We start from the raw sequence: 21,363 nt of genomic DNA on the forward strand, positions 1-21,363 counted from the left end.
AGGACTCAACCAGGCCTCACCGGGATCGTCCCTCCATGGGCTGTCTGTTGAGGATCTGGACCGGGCCTCTGGCTCTGGAGTGGATCTTGTCGTCCACCATGTGCTTCAGACGCTGGTAATACGTGGGACCGACGAAGATCTGAGACGTCAGCTTCCTCCCGGTGAAGCCGTTGTACAGAACCTGGACCAGAACCAAGACTTTAGACCAGAACCAAGACTTTAGACCAAAACCAAGACTTTAGACCAGAACCAGAACCAAGACTTTAGACCAGAACCAAGACTTTAGACCAGAACCAAGACTTTAGACCAGAACCAGAACCAAGACTTTAGACCAGAACCAAGACTTTAGCAAAGAACAAGACTTTAGACCAACCAAGACTTTAGACCAGAACCAAGACTTTAGACCAGAACCAGAACAAGACTTAGACCAAAACCAAGACTTAGACCAAACCAAGACTTTAGACCAGAACCAGAACCAAGACTTTAGACCAGAACCAAACCAAGACTTTAGACCTGAACCAAGACTTTAGACCAGAACCAGAACCAAGACTTAGACCAAAACCAAGACTTTAGCAAAGAAACAAGACTTTAGACCAGAACCAAGACTTTAGACCAGAACCAGAACCAAGACTTTAGACGAACAAAGAACCAGAACCAGAACCAAGACTTTAGACCAGAACCAAGACTTTAGACCAAAACCAAGACTTTAGCAAAGAAACAAGACTTTAGCCCAGAACCAGGACTTTAGACCTGAACCAAGACTGTAGACCTGAACCAAGACTGTAGACCTGAACCAAGACTTTAGACCAGAACCAAGACTTTAGACCAGAACCAGAACCAAGACTTTAGACCAGAAACCAAGACTTTAGACCAGAACCAAGACTTTAGACCAGAACCAGAACCAAGACTTTAGACCAAAACCAGAACCAAGACTTTAGACCAAAACCAAGACTTTAGCAAAGAACCAAGACTGTAGACCTGAACCAAGACTGTAGATCTGAACCAAGACTGAGACTGAACAAGACTTAGACCTGAACCAAGACTGTAGACTGAACCAAGACTAGACCCAAGACTTAGACCCAAGACTTTAGACCAGAACCAAGACTTTAGACCAGAACCAGAACCAAGACTTTAGACCAGAACCAGAACCAAGACTTTTAGACCAAGCCAGAACCAGACTTACCAGAACCAAGAAGAAGAACCAAGAAGAACCTGAAACCAAGACTGAGACCTGAACCAAGACTGAGGACTGAACCAAGAACTGAAGACTGTAGACCTGAACCAAGACTGTAGACCTGAACCAAGACTGTAGACCTGAACCAAGACTGTAGACCTGAACCAAGACTGTAGACCTGAACCAAGACTTTAGACCTGAACCAGAAGACCAGAAACCAAGACTGTAGACCTGAACCAAGACTTTAGACCTGAACCAAGACTTTAGACCTGAACCAAGACTGTAGACCTGAACCAAGACTGTAGACCTGAACCAAGACTGTAGACCTGAACCAAGACTTTAGACCTGAACCAAGACTGTAGACCTGAACCAAGACTGTAGACCTGAACCAAGACTGTAGACCTGAACCAAGACTGTTAGACCTGAACCAAGACTGTAGACCTGAAGACCAAGAAGACTGAACAAGACTGTAGACCTGAACCAAGACTGTAGACCTGAACCTGAAGACGACAACCAAGACTTTAGACTGAACTGACCAAGACTGTAGACTGTAGACCTGAACCAAGACTGTAGACCTGAACCAAGACTTTAGACCTGAACCAAGACTTTAGACCTGAACCAAGACTTTAGACCTGAACCAAGACTGTAGACCTGAACCAAGACTGTAGACCTGAACCAAGACTGTAGACCTGAACCAAGACTTTATTCTCTGGTCTTTGTTGTGCTGAAGTGTTCTTTTTATGATCCGGACACAGTAAAAATAAAATAAATATGACACTTTTAGTCAAAGAGCTCAAATGTGTGAGATAAACGGACAGATCAGCTGATTTTGGTCGTCCACGTCGTCTGAACTCACTGACCTCGTTTCCTCGGAGGTGGTAGCCGTACTCCGACAGCAGGTTGGACACTTTCTGCACGTTGACGGCGTCGTTGAACGGCGTGGCGTCTCCGATCTCGCCTTTGTTCGCCGACACCTGAGACACGGCAGGGACAGAACACGGACTGTATGAGCAAGTGGACTGAGGGAGAGTGACGTCGAATCCGGAGCCAGCAATTTATTTACGGACAAAATAGAGAAATAAAAAGCCCAGGATCATGTAGAGCGAGTTAATACGAACATTTAAAGAAAAGCTGATGAGCCTGTCTGCAGCAGTTACAGTTTTATAAAGTGAACTGGAGTCGATGGAGCCAAATCACTCCCATGTTCACTTCCTTTTGCAGCGGCAGGCAGGTTTGTTATGTCCACTTCTACCGTTTAGGGACAAAATAAATGTGCATTTGTGGGTTAAAGGGAAATCTAATGAAAGTTTGTATATAAAAATGCAAAGAAATGTCTGATTAAATGGACTTTAAATATTCAGAAATAAACCTCCTAAATACAAAACTGAAGAAAAACGATGATTCTTAAAACAGGGTTCCCGCTCTTTTTCACTGACGGAATTTCAAAACTTTTCCATGACTTTTCCATGAGCTAAAGTGAATTTTCCATGACTTTACGGCTCCTACATGTGTAGAATGGAGTATATTTTTAGGGCTAATGCTGCGTTTATATAACGACGTCTGAACAGAAGACGCAAAAGTGGCGTCGCGTCTTCACTTTTTATTCCGTGTTTAGACGTTTTCAGGAGGGAATCTGCGTGCATACGGTGATGCAAAAGTGTGGAATTTGACAGGATATGCAGGCCAGGCGGCTCGGTGGTGATATATATGACGTAAACGCGTACATGGAGCGTGTTCAACTTTTCCACTCTGGAGGGTGGTTTTAGATTTGAGTGTTTTTAAGATAAAAAAAAACAACAAAAAAAACCAAAACGGCGTCACCGTCTAAACGAAACGCACACGCATGTACCTGCAAGTGTTCTCATGTAAACAGGCCCTTAATATGAAATGTTTAACTCTTTCCACTCACCTTATGGTTTGCGATTATAGTTTTTAACATTCCAAATCCTGTCAGTGCATTTATTTATTGTCGTCTCTTTTAAACAAAAGGCGCAGAACGTTCACAAATAATCAGAACAGCCTCATGAAAACTTAATAGAAAGCTGGAGTTGTGTGAAAGAGATACTCAAATTCCATGACTTTTATAAAACTTTCATTGAATTTACAAAATTCCATGATTTTTCCAGGCCTGGAAAATGACATTTTCAATTTCCAAGATTTTTTTCAGGATTTCCATGACCGTGGGAACCCTGTTAAAATCTCAGAGCCCCCCCAACTTAGCCCAAAGTTTTTGACTCGTGGGCCACAAAGGGTTCTAAAATTTGACAGAGGGGCCGGACCAGGAGCAGATGGATGGAGTTTTTTGGTAATCCACCTCATACGAGAAAAAAATAGCATAAGATATGTAGAAAATATGTCCCATGCTATTGAAATATGCCTTAATTGAAAATCATTAAAACAGGATTACTTAAATATCTGTCTTTCAAGTCCCACAGTATTTACTACTTATTGACATAACTTTTAAAACACTGACAATTATTATTATTATTATTATTCAAGTTCGTCAGGCCGGATTAAAAAGATTAAAGGTCCGTATATGGTCCCCGGGCCGTAGTTTGCCCATGCTTGGGTTAGAACAGGGGAGGGCAAACTACGGCCCGGGGGCCATATGCGGCCCTTTAAACCTTTTAATCCGGCCCGCTGAACTTGAATAAATTACACTAATAAACCTTGTTGATGTTTTATTTTTCCGGCATTTCCCAGTAGGCGGCGCACTATATATACATTGAGGTGCGGCGTATTATGTTGGCCGCAATGCTTTATGGGAAAGTGTTCTTACAGGAGTCATTTTCGGGCGGCGTATTCGGACCATGAGTGAAGTAGAAGTGTTCAAGACATAAGGCTGCACTGTTTCCATTTTGAGTGAATTAAAAGCAAAGTTGAAAGAATTATAGACGCTTTGTTACAAATGTAATGCATGGAATGCCTTAAGAGTCTGGTTTTACTGCATGCATAGGTGTTTACGTGTGTAATCTTGTATTGTGGGCTCTGTTTCTCAATGAGATCTAACCGCTCAGGACTCACGCTCGCCTGTGGTGTGCAGTGGAGCAGATCTATTCACTTTTCATGTGTTTGTAACTTACGCGTCAAAGTTGTAGTGCAGAATACGTCCTACATGAGCGTAAATACGAGTGCAATGGAGCCGAGCTTTTAACACGTCATGTCCTGTCTCCTGTCCGGCCCTTCAGTCAAATTTTAGGACCCTATGTGGCCCGCGAGCCACCCCTGGGTTAGAACCATAGAGAGAGTGAACAGCGCCCCCTGTGGCCGTACCTTCCCCTGCAGACACTCGATCAGATGGCCCACAGTCATTCTGGAGGGGATGGCGTGAGGGTTGATGATGATGTCTGGAGTGATGCCCTCACACGTGAACGGCATGTCCTGAAAACGAGATATTTAAATATCATTATCTAGAATATAATACAGTCTAAAGCGTACAGGCCTGAACATGTTATAATAAAGATGTGAGCTTTATTAAATCACGTACCTCTTGTCTGTACTGGATCCCGCAGGTTCCCTTCTGTCCGTGTCGACTGGCAAATTTGTCTCCGATCTGAGGAATCCTGACGGAACGAACCTGGAACAGCACAAACCAGATCAGAACCAGGACTGAACCAGGGGCTAATATTTTAGATTGGATTCTTGTGTATGGTGGCGGTCTTTCTAGCGTGTTCTCGTGGTTTTAAAAGTGTCTCACCCTGATCTTGCAGAACTTGTAGCCCTCCTGGTTGAGCGTGACCATGACCTGGTCCACGATGCCGGTCTCGGACGTGCGCAGGAAGGTGCTGCAGTCTCGTTTGGTGTAGCGGCGGTTGGTGGAGTCCAGCTCGTCCTCGTTCTCGGGGAGAGTCACCGTCTTCCCGATGATCACGTCCTCCCCGGAGACGCGCACGCCCGGAGCGATCAGCCCGTCGTCGTCCAGTTTGTCGTAGATCGCGTGTCTCATACCTGCACAGAGAAACAAGATTCACCTACTACTACTATTACTACTACTACTACTACTACTACTACTACTACTACTACTACTACTACTACTACTAACAAAACAAAAGTACTACTAATATTTCCTGGTTTATATTGATGCATGAGTTGGTAAAGCTCAGTGTTCCTCACCCTGGCAGGTTTCTCGTGTCGGCTTCTCAAAAATCTCCTCTTGGTCGAATCCTTTTTTTGACTCCTGCTCTTTGTACGAGCGATAGAACACAGACCTGCAGCACAGACCAGAGTTAGACCACAGACCACAGACCACAGACCAGAGACCAGGGACCAGGGTCGGGCCAGGGTTAGGCCAGGATTTAACCAGGTTTAGACCAGGGATAAAGACCAGGATAGAGACCAGAGTTAGACCAGGTTTAGACCAGGTTAAGAGCAGGTTAAAACCCTCACGCTCTCCTCAGGGTCACGTAGACCCGAAGTATTTTTTTTTTTTTTACCAGCTCTCTTGGGGCGGGTCAATCAAACCCAAAAATGTATTTTCTCGCCTGGAGAATTTATTTGAAAATACATTTTTGGGTCCGATTGACCCGCCCCCAAGACAGCGGGAAGGAAAAAAAATTTCTTCAGGTCAATGTGACCCTGAGGAGAGAGTGTTAAGACCAGGGTCAGACCAGGGTGAGGCCAGAGTTAGGCCAGAGTTAGGCCAGAGTTAGGCCAGAGTTAGGCCAGAGTTAGGCCAGGGATTGACCAGGGTTAGACCAGAGACCAGTAACTGGAGTTAGACTAACGTTAGACCAACGTTAGGCCAACGTTAGACCAAAGACCAGGGTCAGACCAGGGTTTGAGACCAGGGTTAGACCAGAGACCAGAGCATGTCACTTTTTGGTTTGGGGTCAGTCACCTGCTTGTTTCTATGGAGACGTCACTGCTCTGCCTGGAATGTTCCACAGTGTGACATTAAACAGCTCTGCTTTACATTTATTCAATTACAGGTCTTCTAACAGCTCAAAAACACCTCAAAAACAGGTGTTCTGACTGTGAGCGGGGTCACCTCTCCACAGATCTGACCTGTAACTTGGTCTGGTTTGGTCTCCGTGAAGATAGAAATGTTTAATGCCACACTGTGGAACATTCCAGACTAGGGATGGGCATGATTAATCGATTAATCGATAATTGATCATTAAGAATTTCATCGATTACGTTCATTTTAATCGACAAACCGAATGTAGGTTGCTGTGCGTGGCGTGACCAAAGAGGGTCCGTACATGTGTCTCTGCACTCAGAAGGAGCGAGCAAACAGTGGGTCAGTCTGCAACGCAAATCGTATTTAACGATGACTTGTACAAGACATTCAACGCTTTCAGTTGCGTTCGGGACAAGTGTGAGTCCATGTGCACAGTGTATAAAGCAGCACATATGTTTCTGTGTCCAGTGGGAAAAAGTTTTTCCAGGTGAGAGTCGCGCAATGTCAATGACGAGTCCCCACCTCCCTCCCCCCGTACGGTGTCCTGGTTTTGACAAACGCAAATCTGGTCACACTAACCTGTATTCACCTGAGTCATGTCTTTTAATCCAACACAAGTTGAACCACATCAGTGACACAAGAGCTGGAGTTTTATCTTTGCTTAGTTTATGTAAATTAGTGATGTGGTTTTAAGTTTCGTTTTTGTGAGATTTGTGCAAAACTGCGTTAAACACATTATAATGTCAAACGGGCTGATGTGGATCTAGAGTCGTTACGGTTTATATGTCGTAAAGTTGAAATTATGTATGCAGATTAATAGTGCAGATAGTAATAATAATGATGATCATTTTAATATAAACACGTTAATGATTAATCGGTAATCGATCGTTAATTCTTCCGACGATCGATTAAGAAAATTTCATCGAATGCCCGTCCCTATTCCAGACAAAGTAATAGCATCTAGTCCAGTCAAGTGTAAATGAGTGGAGACCTGAAGAATCCTCTGTCCACGGCGGAGCGGTTCATGATGACAGAGTCCTCCTGGTTGTATCCGGTGTACGACGCGATGGCCACGATGGCGTTAATGCCTGAAGGAAAACAACAACACTTTAGATTTAGACAAACTTTTATTGATCCACCAGGGAAATGATCTCGATTTATCTCTATAAAACTGTCACTGTGAAAACAACTGAAGCTAAATCAATAGAACAAGAACAAAATCCTGCTGCTGAGGTCAGTTCAACCTAATCCTTTTAATTAAGCTTTTTATTTGTTTGTGTGTGTGTTTGTTAGTTTGTGTGGTTAGAGTGACACCTGCTGGCAGCTCTCTGAAGCGCAGATACTCCATGGACCTGGTGGTGACCAGGGGTTTTCAGGTAGTAGTAGTAGAGGAGTGGCAGTAAGTAGTAGTAGCAGTGTTGTTGTAGTGTAGTACGCAGTAGTAGACAGTAATAGTTCAGTAGTACAGTAGCACACTGCAGTAAGTAGTAAGTACATAGTAACAGTAAAGTAGTAACAGTATACTTAAGTCAGTAGTATTCAGTAGTATTCAGTAGTAGTCAGTTAGTAGTAGTAGTTAGTAGTAATAGTAGTATCAGTAGTATTCAGTAGTATTCAGTATACTATAGTACAGTAAAGTCAGTAGTTAGCAGTAGTACTAGTAGTAGTAGTAGTAGTAGTATCAGTAGTAGTAGTAGTATTAGTAGTATAGCAGTAGTACAGTAGTATAGTAGGATGTAGTAGTCAGTAGTATCAGTAGTATAGCAGTAGTAGCAAGTAGTAGTTGCAGTAGTAGTAGTAGTAGTAGTAGTGCAGTAGTAGTAGTAGTAGTAGTAGTAGTACAGTAGTATCAGTAGTAGTCAGTAGTAGTAGTAGTACATAGTAGTAGTAGTAGTCAGTAGTATTGTAGTAGTAACAGTAGTATCAGTAGTAGTAGTGTCAGTAGTATCAGTAGTAGTACAGTAGTATCAGTAGTAGTAGTATCAGTAGTAGTAGTACAGTAGTATCAGTAGTAGTAGTCAGTTAGTAGTAGTAGTAGTAGTATCAGTAGTATCAGTAGTAGTAGTATCAGTAGTATCAGTAGTATCAGTAGTAGTCAGTAGTAGTAGTAGTATCAGTAGTATCAGTAGTAGTAGTAGTAGTATCAGTAGTATCAGTAGTATCAGTAGTAGTATAGTAGTATCAGTAGTATCAGTAGTATCAGTAGTATCAGTAGTATCAGTATCAGTATCAGTAGTACAGTATCAGTAGTATCAGTAGTAGTATCAGTAGTATCAGTAGTATCAGTAGTATCAGTAGTATCAGTTAGTAGTATTAGTATCAGTAGTATCAGTAGTATCAGTAGTATCATTAGTATCAGTAGTATCAGTAGTATCAGTAGTATCAGTATCATTAGTATCAGTAGTATCATTAGTATCAGTAGTATCAGTAGTATCAGTAGTATCAGTAGTATCAGTAGTATCATTAGTATCAGTAGTATCAGTAGTATCATTAGTATCAGTAGTATCAGTAGTATATCAGTAGTAGTCAGTAGTATCAGTAGTATCAGTAGTATCAGTATCAGTAGTATCAGTAGTATCAGTAGTATCAGTAGTATCAGTAGTATCAGTAGTATCAGTATATCAGTAGTATCAGTAGTATCAGTAGTATCAGTAGTCAGTATCAGTATCAGCAGTATCAGTAGTATCATCAGTATCAGTATCATTAGTAGTCATCAGTAGTAGTAGTATCAGTAGTATCAGTAGTATCAGTATCAGTATCAGTAGTAGTATCAGTAGTATCAGTAGTATCAGTAGTATCAGTAGTAGTATATCAGTATCAGTATCAGTAGTATCAGTAGTATCAGTAGTATCAGTATCAGTATCAGTAGTATCAGTAGTCAGTAGTATCAGTATCATAGTAGTAGTATCAGTAGTATCAGCAGTATCAGCAGTATCAGTAGTATCAGTAGTATCAGTAGTATCAGTAGTATCAGTATCAGTATCAGTAGTATCAGTAGTATCAGTAGTATCAGTAGTATCAGTAGTATCAGTAGTATCAGTATCAGTAGTATCAGTAGTATCAGTAGTATCAGTAGTAGTATCAGTAGTATCAGTATCAGTATCAGTAGTATCAGTAGTATCAGTAGTATCAGTATCAGTATCAGTAGTATCAGTATCAGTAGTAGTCAGTAGTATCAGTCAGTAGTATCAGTAGTAGTCAGTAGTAGTATCAGTAGTATCAGTAGTATCAGTAGTATCAGTAGTCAGTAGTATCAGTATCAGTATCAGTAGTATCAGTAGTATCAGTAGTATCAGTAGTAGTAGTAGTATCAGTAGTATCAGTAGTATCATCAGTATCAGTAGTAGTCAGTAGTATCAGTAGTATCAGTAGTATCAGTAGTATCAGTAGTATCAGTAGTATCAGTAGTATCAGTAGTATCAGTAGTAGTAGTAGTATCAGTAGTATCAGTAGTATCAGTAGTATCAGCAGTATCAGTAGTATCAGTAGTATCAGTAGTATCAGTAGTATCAGTAGTATCAGCAGTATCAGTAGTATCAGTAGTATCAGTAGTATCAGTAGTATCAGTAGTATCAGCAGTATCAGTAGTACTGTTGTAGTAGTGGAGAGGTGAGTACCTGGTTGTGGTCGGGGAAGGGGATGATGGAGGCGCACACTCCCAGGATCATGGACGGGTGGATCTCACAGTGGGTGTAGGTGGAGCAGTAGGCCACGCCCTTCTCCTGGAGGTCGTCGGGGGTCATGGCCAACATCACCGTCTCCTCCTCCAGAGTGTCGATGTACTCCACCACCCCGGACGCCACCAGGTCCTGCCAACTGACAACAACGAGACCAACTTAGACCAACAAGACCAACACCACATCACGTCAGTATAAAGACAGAGGTGCAGAGCTGAGCTGGTGCGGAGCCTGAGTTAAGATTTTGATCAGTTCTGTCTCAGTCTGAACGAGTCTGTCTGCACATTATTGATGAGTGCTGCAGTGTGAGTGTGTGGGCAGTGATAAAACGCCGTGATAAACCCTCTGTCACGTAGAATCACTTAGAAACAGAGGTTTTATATTATTGCAGACAGAGGTTTTATATTCCACCCTATGCAGTGTTCTCCTCATTTTAGAGTGAAAAAGGTTTTGTGGCTCTGGTTGTTTTTGTTTTTCTTTTCTGTGGAGACGCTCAAATGGCTTTTTGCTGACCCCTGATCCAGATTTACATTAAAAACTATTGAAGCAGTGACCACGTGTGCTGCTTTTTCTAATGAATTTAAGGCTACAATTTATTAAACTAAACCTGTTCAAATGTGCAAAGAATAAAATGAAGAATAGTCTGGTAAGAGAAAATGTACAGAAGAGTAGTTTGTTTATGTAACAGACAGTAGGAGGAAGTGTCTTTACAGTCGTACCTGTAGTTGTTGTATTCTCGCTCTTTGAGTTGGTCGATGTGGCGTCGCTTCAGTAACAGCTTCTGCTTCTCCACGATGAGCAGCGGGCGACAGATGCGCCCGGCGTCCGTGTAGATCCGGATCTCGCGCTCTCGAATGTCTCTGATCATGGACACCTGGACACGAGAGGAGAAGACGACGACGTTTAAAAGTGACTGAAGAAGCGTCGGGTGTTTCCTGAACTGTCTTCGTTTTACTGTTTGATACAAAAGTAGAAAAAGACTAAAAGATAATCCCAGTATTTAAACTGAGTGTGCATGAAGTAAATCTGTGTGTATTGTGACTCTATTGCTTCAAAATGAGCTCTGGGGTGAGTTTTGTGTGTTTATTTCTCCGTACCCGCCTCATTCCCTCTTATATATTTTTGTACTACTATATTTCTATATTTTCTTTTTACTTGTACATTTACATTTATATAATCATACCTTATTTGACAACGGTCTTTTGTTATTTTTGCTACTGATTTAGAATTTATTATTACCATTTATATTCTTGCTCTTGCTGCTTGTGAGATACTGTCATAAACACAAATAATTTCCCTTGTGGACCAGTAAAGTTTGCCCAAGTTTGAGATATGTCCTTACCACTGATACTATATACACTTAAACCCAATTTATGGTCGTGCGTCAGATCGTCTACGTCGCCTTGAATCCCCTCTGCAGAGCGTCTGCGTTGACCGACATACCCCTCCGAAATTTTGTAACTATGCGTCAAACCGACGCAGATGGCAAAGGCTCTACATTCACTCTACAGACATTTCCAGTACTCCGCTTTCCCGCTTCATTTTGTCAACACGAACGCCATTTCTAAATCCTCGCCTCCTGGAGTTGTGGCGGTGAATTATTTCGCGGCGCAGACCTCGACGCAGATCCACAAATCAAAAACGACAGCAACAAGGTGACGGCGGCAGAGTGTGCCTTTATGGTATGGTTTGGTCACTCCAATGGTGATATTAAAAAAAAAAAAAAAAAAAAGTGAACCAGGTGATTATGTAAAACAGTTGGGGTAGGACTCCATAAGTTTTTTTTTTTAACTTCATCCTCCTCCTTTTGAGCACCAGGTCCCAAATATGTTCATGTACATGTCACTATTTTTGTTATTGTTTGTGAATTTTGTTGTACCTGCCTCAAACAAATAAATAAATGAAATGAAATGGTGTCCTTACTGCTGATACTATATGCCCTTACAACAGGGTCTCCAACCTGTAGTTCAGGAGCTACCAGTAACTCTCCACCCTCTTAAAACAAGCTCACCAAAGGATTTTGGAATTACACCATTGTGCTGAATAACAAATAAATAAAAAATGGTTAATTATTTGCCTTTGTTCATTTTGAAGTCCAAGTTTGTGCACTAATAAATGGACAGTGGTTTATGTTTCATGGCATCTAACTGCACTCAAAAGGCTCAACCTCTTTCTTTTAATCGTCTCAATTTCTTGCTGCCGCTAAAATGAGAAGCTCTCTGGCATTTTTGTTTTGTAAAAGAGCTCACCGGAGGAAAAAAGTTGGAGACTCCCGCCTTACAGTGTCCTTACCGCTGATACTATATGTCCTTACCTCTGATACGATGATGTCCATCTGTCTCCTCAGTTTCCTCAGCGTGTTCATGAGCTGCTCTGGGTCCTTGTGGATTCCGACCCAACAGCCGTTCACAAAGATCTTGGTGGCACTGGAAGAAAAACATCCAAGCGCTCAGTAAAAGTCTCACACAGAAGGAACGAAAAAAACAAAAAACAAAACACGACTCCAGGTGTGTGAAAAGGCCCTTTAAATGTGTCTTCGTTTCTCATCGGTGGGTCTTACTCTGCGATGGCGGCGGGCGAGATCTCCTCCAGGTTCTCCATGCTCCACTCCTCCAGAAACTCCAGGATGGGGCTGGGCTGGGACCCGACGGAGATGTACGCCATGAGGGCCAAGTTCTTCACCAGACCCACAGCATGACCCTGAAAACAACGACAACAGAACTGCTTAAAACGAGTTTAAAAAAAAAAGAAAAATGAGTAAAGATGTGACATTTTTGTTGAGTAGTTGTAGTTGTGTATAAAGACGAGTAATAAAAAGTCCAGTTTTGGTAATGGTCAATATTGATAGTTAATACAGATACTCAGTTTTGTTATATTTTTACAAAAGAGAAAAGTTAGGTTACATTTGTAGGTCTTGTTCTGGGTTTTAAAAGTTAAATATCGGTCAAAATAAGTCAATAAATCCATATCGATCGATCCCTCATCGTGTAGTGACTGTTTTAACATTTAACAACTAAAATCCATTTTTCTTTTTTTATCGAGTCAAAATGAGCACTGGTTTGGTCCTGGTTTGGTCTGGTTTGGTCCTGGTTTGGTCCTGGTCTAGTCCAGGTCTAGTCCAGGTCTAGTCCAGGTCTAGTCCAGGTCTAGTCCAGGTCTAGTCCTGCTTTAGTCCTGGTCTAGTCCTGCTTTAGTCCTGCTTTAGTCCTGGTGTGGCTTTGGTACAGTCTTGGTTTAGTCCAGGTTTAGTCCAGGTTGTGTCCTGGTTGTGTCCTGGTTGTGTCCTGGTTGTCCTGGTTTGCGTCCTGGTGTGGTCCTGGTTTAGTCTTGGTTTAGTCCTGGTTTTCGTCCTGATTGGGTTCTGGTACAGTCCTGGTCTCGTCCTGGTACAGTCCTGGTATAATCCTGGTGTAGTCCTGGATTAGTCCTGGTTTAGTCCTAGTATAGTCCTGGTTTGGCTCTAGTAAAGACCTGGTTTTCATCCCGATTTTTGTCCTGATTTTCATCCTGGTTTTTATCCTGATTGGGTCCTGGTTCAGTCCTGGTCCAGTCCTTGTTCAGTCCTGGTCCAGTCCTTGTTCAGTCCTGGTTCAGTCCTTGTTCAGTCCTTGTTCAGTCCTTGTTCAGTCCTGGTTTGACTCTGGTTTAGTCCCGGTTCTGTACCTCGGGCGTCTCTGCGGGACACACCATCCCCCACAGCGTGTTGTGGAGCTGTCGGGGTTTGGCCAGTTTTCCGTCTCGTCCGATCGGGGAGTTCACTCTCCTCAGGTGAGACAAGGTGGAGGCGAAGGTCAGACGGTTCAACACCTGAACAAAAAAAAACAACACCACCAGGAGGGTCTGTCACGAGGCGATACGATACTCAACAAACTAAATTTCATACCGCTTAAAATTAATTTATCAGTCCGTCAATTGTTTTAGTTTTTTTGTTAGGAAAAAGATGATCTCACAACTAATTCTTCCCATTTTAGATTACTGTGATATTATTTATCAAAATACTACAACTTCTATTCTCCAACCACTCAACGTTTTCTAGAACAGTCTTATTTATCTTTAAATTCATTAATCTTAGTTTTTCTGAAGATCTCAAACAGTATTTAATTCCATTCAGATCCTCTTACAGTTCACGTCACGCAGATCAGATATTTTTTGTCGTCCCAAGAGTCAAAAAACAAACAGGAAAATACTCATTTAAATATAAAGCTCCTTCTGATTGGAACAATCTTCCCTCATCGATTCGTGCATCAACTTCTGTCCCTTCATTTAAAAATGCTCTGGTTCAATATTTACAGAACCCATGTCATTGTTTTTGATCATTTTGTTGAATTTTTGTTGTTCATCTTGTGATTATCTTTGAACTCTGTTTTTGGTAACACTTTATAATAACTACACCTTACTTAGTATTAATAAAGCATGAACAAAGACTTAATTAATAATGAACAAAGATTAATAAAGCTTAATAAAGCATAATTCGTCTTCAGTTTAGAAAAGCTCTCAAAAAGACTTAACAGATAACAGCTGCCTGAATTATCATTACATTGTATTATTAGTAAATCATTCTCTCATAGCTTATTAATGATTAATAAATGCTCAAATGGTTAGTGCATGAGTAATTAAGTATGAAATAATTATGAGTAACTATTTACAGCACAGGCAAATTAAGTGCAAGTGCTAATTCAGGTAGAAATTAAGTAGTTACTAAGCGTGAATCATTATTAATTAAGTCTTTGTTCATTATTAATTAAGCCTTTGTTCATGCTTTATTAAGGCTAAATAAGGTGTAGTTATTATAAAGTGTTACCTTGTTGTTGTTGTTTGGTTTTTTTTCCCTCAAACTTGTTTTATTATATGTCAAACAGTCAAGTGTGAGTGTGTTTGTGGTTGTGTTGATTTTGTTGTTTTGATGTTTTTTTTTTTTAATTCTGTATCCTCCTGTCTGCCCGACTGTATCTGTCTTTTGTTGTTGTCGAAAACGAGATGGCAAGACATCAAGGGGCTTATCCTCCAAATAAATACATTCTAATTCTAAATAAACACTCGAAACACGGCTCACGATACGATATTATCATGATACAAGCGATAATCGATATATTGGACTCAGCAACACTTTTTTGTTAAACCACTATGTGTGTCACTTTTAATCATGAAAACAGTGAATATCTGAAGTGTTTACTCAAAATTATGGACTCAAAATTAGTTTTTACAATACATCATATGCTCGTGTCTCACCTGTGATACTCCGGCTCTGCTCCTGTCTCACCTGTGATTCTCCGGCTCTGTTCTCGTCTCACCTGTGATTCTCCGGCTCTGTTCTCGTCTCACCTGTGATTCTCCGGCTCTGTTCTCGTCTCACCTGTGATTCTCCGGCTCTGCTCTCGTCTCACCTGTGATACTCCGGCTCTGCTCCTGTCTCACCTGTGATACTCCGGTTCTGCTCCTGTCTCACCTGTGATACTCCGGCTCTGTTCTCATCTCACCTGTGATTCTCCGGCTCTGCTCTCGTCTCACCTGTGATTCTCCGGCTCTGCTCTCGTCTCACCTGTGATTCTCCGGCTCTGTTCTCATCTCACCTGTGATTCTCCGGCTCTGCTCTCGTCTCACCTGTGATACTCCGGCTCTGCTCCTGTCTCACCTGTGATACTCCGGCTCTGCTCTCGTCTCACCTGTGATACTCCGGCTCTGCTCCTGTCTCACCTGTGATACTCCGGCTCTGCTCTCGTCTCACCTGTGATTCTCCGGCTCTGCTCTCGTCTCACCTGTGATACTCCGGCTCTGCTCCTGTCTCACCTGTGATACTCCGGCTCTGCTCCTGTCTCACCTGTGATTCTCCGGCTCTGCTCTCGTCTCACCTGTGATACTCCGGCTCTGCTCCGGTCTCACCTGTGATACTCCGGCTCTGCTCCTGTCTCACCTGTGATACTCCGGCTCTGCTCTCGTCTCACCTGTGATACTCCGGCTCTGTTCTCGTCTCACCTGTGATACTCCGGCTCTGCTCTCGTCTCACCTGTGATACTCCGGCTCTGTTCTCGTCTCACCTGTGATTCTCCGGCTCTGCTCTCGTCTCACCTGTGATACTCCGGCTCTGCTCCCGTCTCACCTGTGATACTCCGGCTCTGCTCCTGTCTCACCTGTGATTCTCCGGCTCTGCTCTCGTCTCACCTGTGATACTCCGGCTCTGCTCTCGTCTCACCTGTGATACTCCGGCTCTGCTCCTGTCTCACCTGTGATTCTCCGGCTCTGCTCTCGTCTCACCTGTGATACTCCGGCTCTGCTCTCGTCTCACCTGTGATACTCCGGCTCTGCTCTCGTCTCACCTGTGATTCTCCGGCTCTGTTCTCGTCTCACCTGTGATACTCCGGCTCTGCTCTCGTCTCACCTGTGATACTCCGGCTCTGCTCTCGTCTCACCTGTGATACTCCGGCTCTGTTCTCGTCTCACCTGTGATACTCCGCTCTGCTCTCGTCTCACCTGTGATACTCCGGCTCTGCTCCCGTCTCACCTGTGATTCTCCGGCTCTGCTCTCGTCTCACCTGTGATACTCCGGCTCTGCTCTCGTCTCACCTGTGATACTCCGGCTCTGGCCTGATGCGCTTTCTTCACGTCCCCCCAGTTTCCTGTGGCCAGTGAATACTTGAGTCCGTCTGAAATGATGCGTGTTTTTATGGCCAGCTCCAGGTTGAAGTCTTTTCCTCGGTCGATGAATTTCTGAGCGTAGATTCGAATCTCCTTCAGTAAATTCTTAAACATCCTGAATCAAAACAACACATGACAATGAAGGAAAAATACATTTATATATTTATATTTAAAAAGTTCCAATGTAAATAAAAATAATTCTTTGAATAGATGACCAATAAAAAAATCTAGCACTGACAAGTCTACTTGAATAATTGCTGTAGGGGTGAATTTGGATCAGAGTACTATTAGGAATAGAAATGTATTTACAGACAAAATGGAAAGGCTCACTGCAACAGTTACAGAGAGATTTTTCAGTGTAAAATGAGTCGATGGAGCCGGAAGCACCTTTAGGAACACAGGGTTTGCTATGTCTATTTATACACTGATAAAAAAAACTATAGGAACACTTTGAAAACAGATCAGATCTCAATGTGAAAAAAATAATGTTGGCCATCTATACAAATATGGACAGAGCAATATCTCAGGAACAAAAGGATGCCACCTCTTTGATTGAAAATGTTACTCTAGTTACTCTAGTTACTCTAGAGCTGTTTTCAGGCGGCACGAACGGTGCTGATTCCCGCAGCAGTGACACTGGGAACCAAAGTGCTCACGGTGAACGAGCCGCGTTCAAACCATTTAAGTGAACCCATGATGCGTCATCGACAGACAGTGTGGATTTGCCACCAATCACCATCGTGGATCGCTTCATGGACACCGGTGAGCATTTGGACTCATACAAATCATTATTTATCTGCACCAAGCTCTACTACAATATCTGCAGTGGAGAAGGAGACAGCGACGCCCAATCCAAAGGTCTCCTCTGACCACTGCACAATCTTCTTGTCACTTGATTTCTCCTCCATGTTCTACACACACATTTTCTTTGTTTATTTTACCTCATGTGACCCTGATGAACCTGCTGATGTCAACTGTGTCGTCATGCATCACTTGGAAAAATAAGTTTTACTTTACATTTCGGTTCTCGAACGCTCTGATTTTCAGCATGAACACATAAGTCGGTTCGAGATTAAGTGTGGGAACCAGCACCAGCACGGTTTTGTCAGCCTGAAAACACTACAGGAGAGCTGTACAGGGCCGTAGAAGATCCCTCACAGCATCAGACACCTGCAGGTTTCTCCCCAGACTCTACAGGAGCTCAGTGATGCCCTCACACAGATCTGATAGAACATCCCAGACACCGTCTGTCGTCTCATTAGGAACATGCCACAGCGTCGTCAAACATGAACACAAACACATGAAGCCACACAAGAGATTCAGAAGCATTCTGAGCAGCAGAAATAAAATTTAGCAAAACAGACTAGTCTAACACTTAATTATTTCACTTTGATTTCCAGGGAGTTTATAAAGTGAAGCCCTCTGTAAGCTGAAAATTGAATTTCCATTCAAATAGGAGCATCCTTTTGCTCCTAAAACATTGTCATGTCCGTATTTGTAGAGATATTCAACACATTTCACACTGAGATCTGATGTATTTTCAAAGTGTTTTTTTTTGTGCAGTATATATAGATTCTGTGGTTCTGACCCTCTGAAGAGGAAGGCCAGCAGAGGTCCAGCCAGGTCCAGCCTCTTGTTTCCATAGTGATCCCTGTCGTCCAGCTCACGGCGTCCCAGAGCGGCCAGCAGGAGGCGATGTACCATGTACCTGTGAGAGGAGAGAGGAAGAGAAGAGGGCACAGGTGAGACAGGAGAGCCACAAAACACTTCCTCTTTCATCTCACTCCTCACTTAGCATCGCAAAAATGATCTGATACCAGTGCAGATACTGAAAAATTAGCTGGATTGGAACCTGTAAATAGATGTAAGACAATTTTCTGGTCGTAGTTGGCGCTGAAACTCTCGTAATATTAGATTTTTTATTTATATAAAGTTGTTCAGTCATTGCTTGAGAGATAAACAGCTGCATAACACATTTCGATGAATATTGTCTTATTTCCCTTTTATAGTAGGAACAGAGTCAGGGCCGAGAGTGACCAGTGGTTCTGGTCCTTGGTCCTGGTACTGACCCGAGGAAGTAGGCCTTTTTGGTCTCACAGAAGTCGCTGACGCCGACGTGCGGCAGCATCTCCTTCTGCAGGACCTCCTTGGCGTACTTGATCCTGCGCTCTTTGGTCACTCCGGGTTTGGCGCCTCGAGAACCGATGAAGTTCAGAGCCACGTTCTGCTCCTGGATCACGAAGGCCTCGTCCAGAGAGGGCTTCACCTGGAGGGATCAGAGGAGGAGTCAGAGCTAGAGCGTGGAAACCCGACCAAAATCCCACGAGACATATATTTAGAATTTATGTTCGTGCTCAGACACATCGGCTGTTTCCTGTCGACAGTAAAACTCGTCGCTTTGAGGCTCTTAAGTGTTCAAAAGATCAGACTCTGCACTTCTAGTTTAGATACAAGCCAAAACTGTATTATTATTTGTGAAATGTGGAGCAAAACTTCAGATACAGGATTTTTAAAGCATAAAAATTTGGCGATAAAGTCCACAGGAAATAGAATCACTGTGGCGAATCTGCAGCTTCAGCTCGATCGGTGCAACGTGTTAAAGTAAACAGACACACCAGAGTAGGTCTGTAACGATAACAGATTTTGCTGGACGATTAACTGACCAAGAATTTATTGCGATAAACGATAATATTGACATTTTGAGACCAATTTCAACTAATATAATGACCATGGAATAAAAATGCAAATACGCCTTTTCAAAGATCAATAAACCTTACTTTCTAAAGAACGTTTAACACAGGAACTGTAACACAAACAAAAACAGGCCTAAATAAAACAGACTTGTTAACACAGGACTAGTCTAATGTATCTGGCCGACAGCAAGGACTTGTTCACAAAAATGCACTTGAATAAACCACTGCTGAACCAAATACAACCAAAGCAATAAATAAAATGGATCATTAAGTCTCTGTAACAAAATTGCCCTTAAAAGTGATTTTAGACACTGACTTACATTGGAATATAGTGGCCCCTCTCTCTCTCTGCTCTGCTGCTGTGGCATCGACATTTTGGTCATTTAAATGTTCGTATTAAACCGTGACACAGGATGAAGGAGCCTCTGTCCTGTCTGGAATCATGTCAGTGTCTTGTGAGATTTCAGTGGATTTTGGGCTCTCCCGGGGGTGGGGCTAATGGTGTCACTCGATTGGGTTTGGGTTTATATCGGCTGTTGGGGTTTGAGACATTTCTTTTCATCGTTTGATGCATCTGTTGAGACATGTGTCCCCGCTCACACCAGTGCTGATTCGGCATCGTGACTTGTTTTGGCACTCGGAGATGAACTGTTTTGTCACTCTGACAGCAGCGGTGCTTGTGTCGCGGCTTCATGTTTAGCTGCACAGACAGCGGCGTTTACTGCACTCGCAGAAAGCGCCATCCGCTGTGTTGATGAAACACAGCACACGCTGGTTCAAGCGTCATTACACTTGTTAAACAAGAGGAGTCAGAGCGATAGAAGCTTCAGTCTATTTGAGAGCGAGAGAGAGCGAGGAAAACAAACAAACATGCAAACAGAATTTATCACAGCCGGAAAACTTATCGAGCTCGTTAAAAGTTATCGTACGATTAATCGATTTATTATCGTTACAGGCCTACACCAGGGTATCCCCAGGTTTGACTACCCCAAATTTAAGACTTTTGAAAGACCTTTTTAAGACAACTTAAATGAAAATTAAGACCAACATCGCACCCATTATGCAGCGAAAAACCCCAGATCCAATTCTAATAATGACCAACAAACTACAGAACGATAGCTAGAATCTAAGAGCCACTGTGGATTAAACCGACACTTCCCCATGATCTTCTTCCACTCTACTGATCGTTTACTCATTGCCGCCGGTGCCAGAAACCAAAGTGACTTGTTTTCTGGTACCGACTTGGACATCATCATTTAAGACTTTTTAAGGCCTTAATTTAGGAACATGAAATTTAAGACCTTTTTAAGAATTTTAAGATCCCGCGGGTGACTGCACACGTGAGGAACGACTCTCGCCTTTTTACTTTTAAACAACACAAAAAACTGGATTCCCGGCGCCGTTTTGTGGACTGGGGGTCGTTATTTGCGGATAATGTGGATGAGACACTGCACTTTAAATTTACAACTTAACGAGAGCTGAGGAATAAAGTTTTCTCATTATTTTTGCTTTATACTGAGTTTGTTTTTTGCGTCTTTGTGTCCGTTAGAGGCCGAAGAATATCCTCCGTGTGTCTTTAGGCCTGTGAAAATAGTGTGATTTTAACTGTGTCGGGCTCGGGTCGGATTCGATCACTGCTCTGTCGGCAGTGTTGGGGAGTAACGGATTACATGTACCGCCGTTACGTAATCAGAGTACAAATTATGAGTAACTGTATTCCGTTACAGTTACTGTTTCAGTGAGTGGTAATTGGATTACAGTTACTTTGCTGAAATAAGTGGATTACAAGGCGGTATTTTCCTGTTTTCACATTTTGTGCTACATCCCATTTATTTATTTTTTTTTTCGGTAATTCCACTCATTGCCAGAAACCCAAACAGAACGCGCGCAATAAGAGCGATGTAAACGTCATATTAAAGTTGGCGGTGTCAGTCACACAGTGGAAGCAGCAGTGCATTGGTAAAAACGCATTTGTGTCTTGGAAATTCTTCTCCCGATGTGAGATAAATATATAAAAAAACAAATATAAAATCGCCTACAACTTAAATGTGAAACAGGAGCTACTGGCACCGGTGAAAACAACCTGCATAGACTCATAATATCTGCACTACTGTCCTATACACACACACACACACCAAACACACAAACACAAACACACACACAAACACAAAAACACACACAACACAAAAACACACACACACACACACAAGACACAAACACACACAAAACACACACAAACACAACACCTTCATCATCGTCATCAACCCTGAGAACCCGCGGACCACG

General features: G+C 42.6%; 1 protein-coding gene across 1 annotated transcript in view; it reads right to left on the bottom strand.

The window, feature by feature from the left end:
* polr2b (RNA polymerase II subunit B) overlaps positions 1-21,363 on the bottom strand; it is a 35,123-nt gene that overhangs the window by 3,806 nt on the left and 9,954 nt on the right. The window contains exons 8-23 of the mRNA XM_055161050.1: positions 18,454-18,650; positions 17,973-18,092; positions 16,313-16,499; positions 13,415-13,558; positions 12,312-12,451; positions 12,066-12,177; positions 10,471-10,625; positions 9,692-9,890; positions 7,389-7,446; positions 7,066-7,162; positions 5,288-5,382; positions 4,872-5,122; positions 4,662-4,751; positions 4,448-4,555; positions 2,035-2,148; positions 21-181 (exon numbers count right to left, since the gene is read on the bottom strand). Coding sequence (XP_055017025.1) covers positions 21-181; positions 2,035-2,148; positions 4,448-4,555; positions 4,662-4,751; positions 4,872-5,122; positions 5,288-5,382; positions 7,066-7,162; positions 7,389-7,446; positions 9,692-9,890; positions 10,471-10,625; positions 12,066-12,177; positions 12,312-12,451; positions 13,415-13,558; positions 16,313-16,499; positions 17,973-18,092; positions 18,454-18,650 — 2,228 coding nt within the window. The remainder of the gene's footprint in view (positions 1-20; positions 182-2,034; positions 2,149-4,447; positions 4,556-4,661; positions 4,752-4,871; positions 5,123-5,287; positions 5,383-7,065; positions 7,163-7,388; positions 7,447-9,691; positions 9,891-10,470; positions 10,626-12,065; positions 12,178-12,311; positions 12,452-13,414; positions 13,559-16,312; positions 16,500-17,972; positions 18,093-18,453; positions 18,651-21,363) is intronic.

Source organism: Boleophthalmus pectinirostris, unplaced genomic scaffold (genome assembly GCF_026225935.1).
Source record: "Boleophthalmus pectinirostris isolate CB_2022bp ecotype Guang Dong unplaced genomic scaffold, ASM2622593v1 HiC_scaffold_3, whole genome shotgun sequence".
Lineage (NCBI taxonomy): Eukaryota > Metazoa > Chordata > Actinopteri > Gobiiformes > Gobiidae > Boleophthalmus > Boleophthalmus pectinirostris.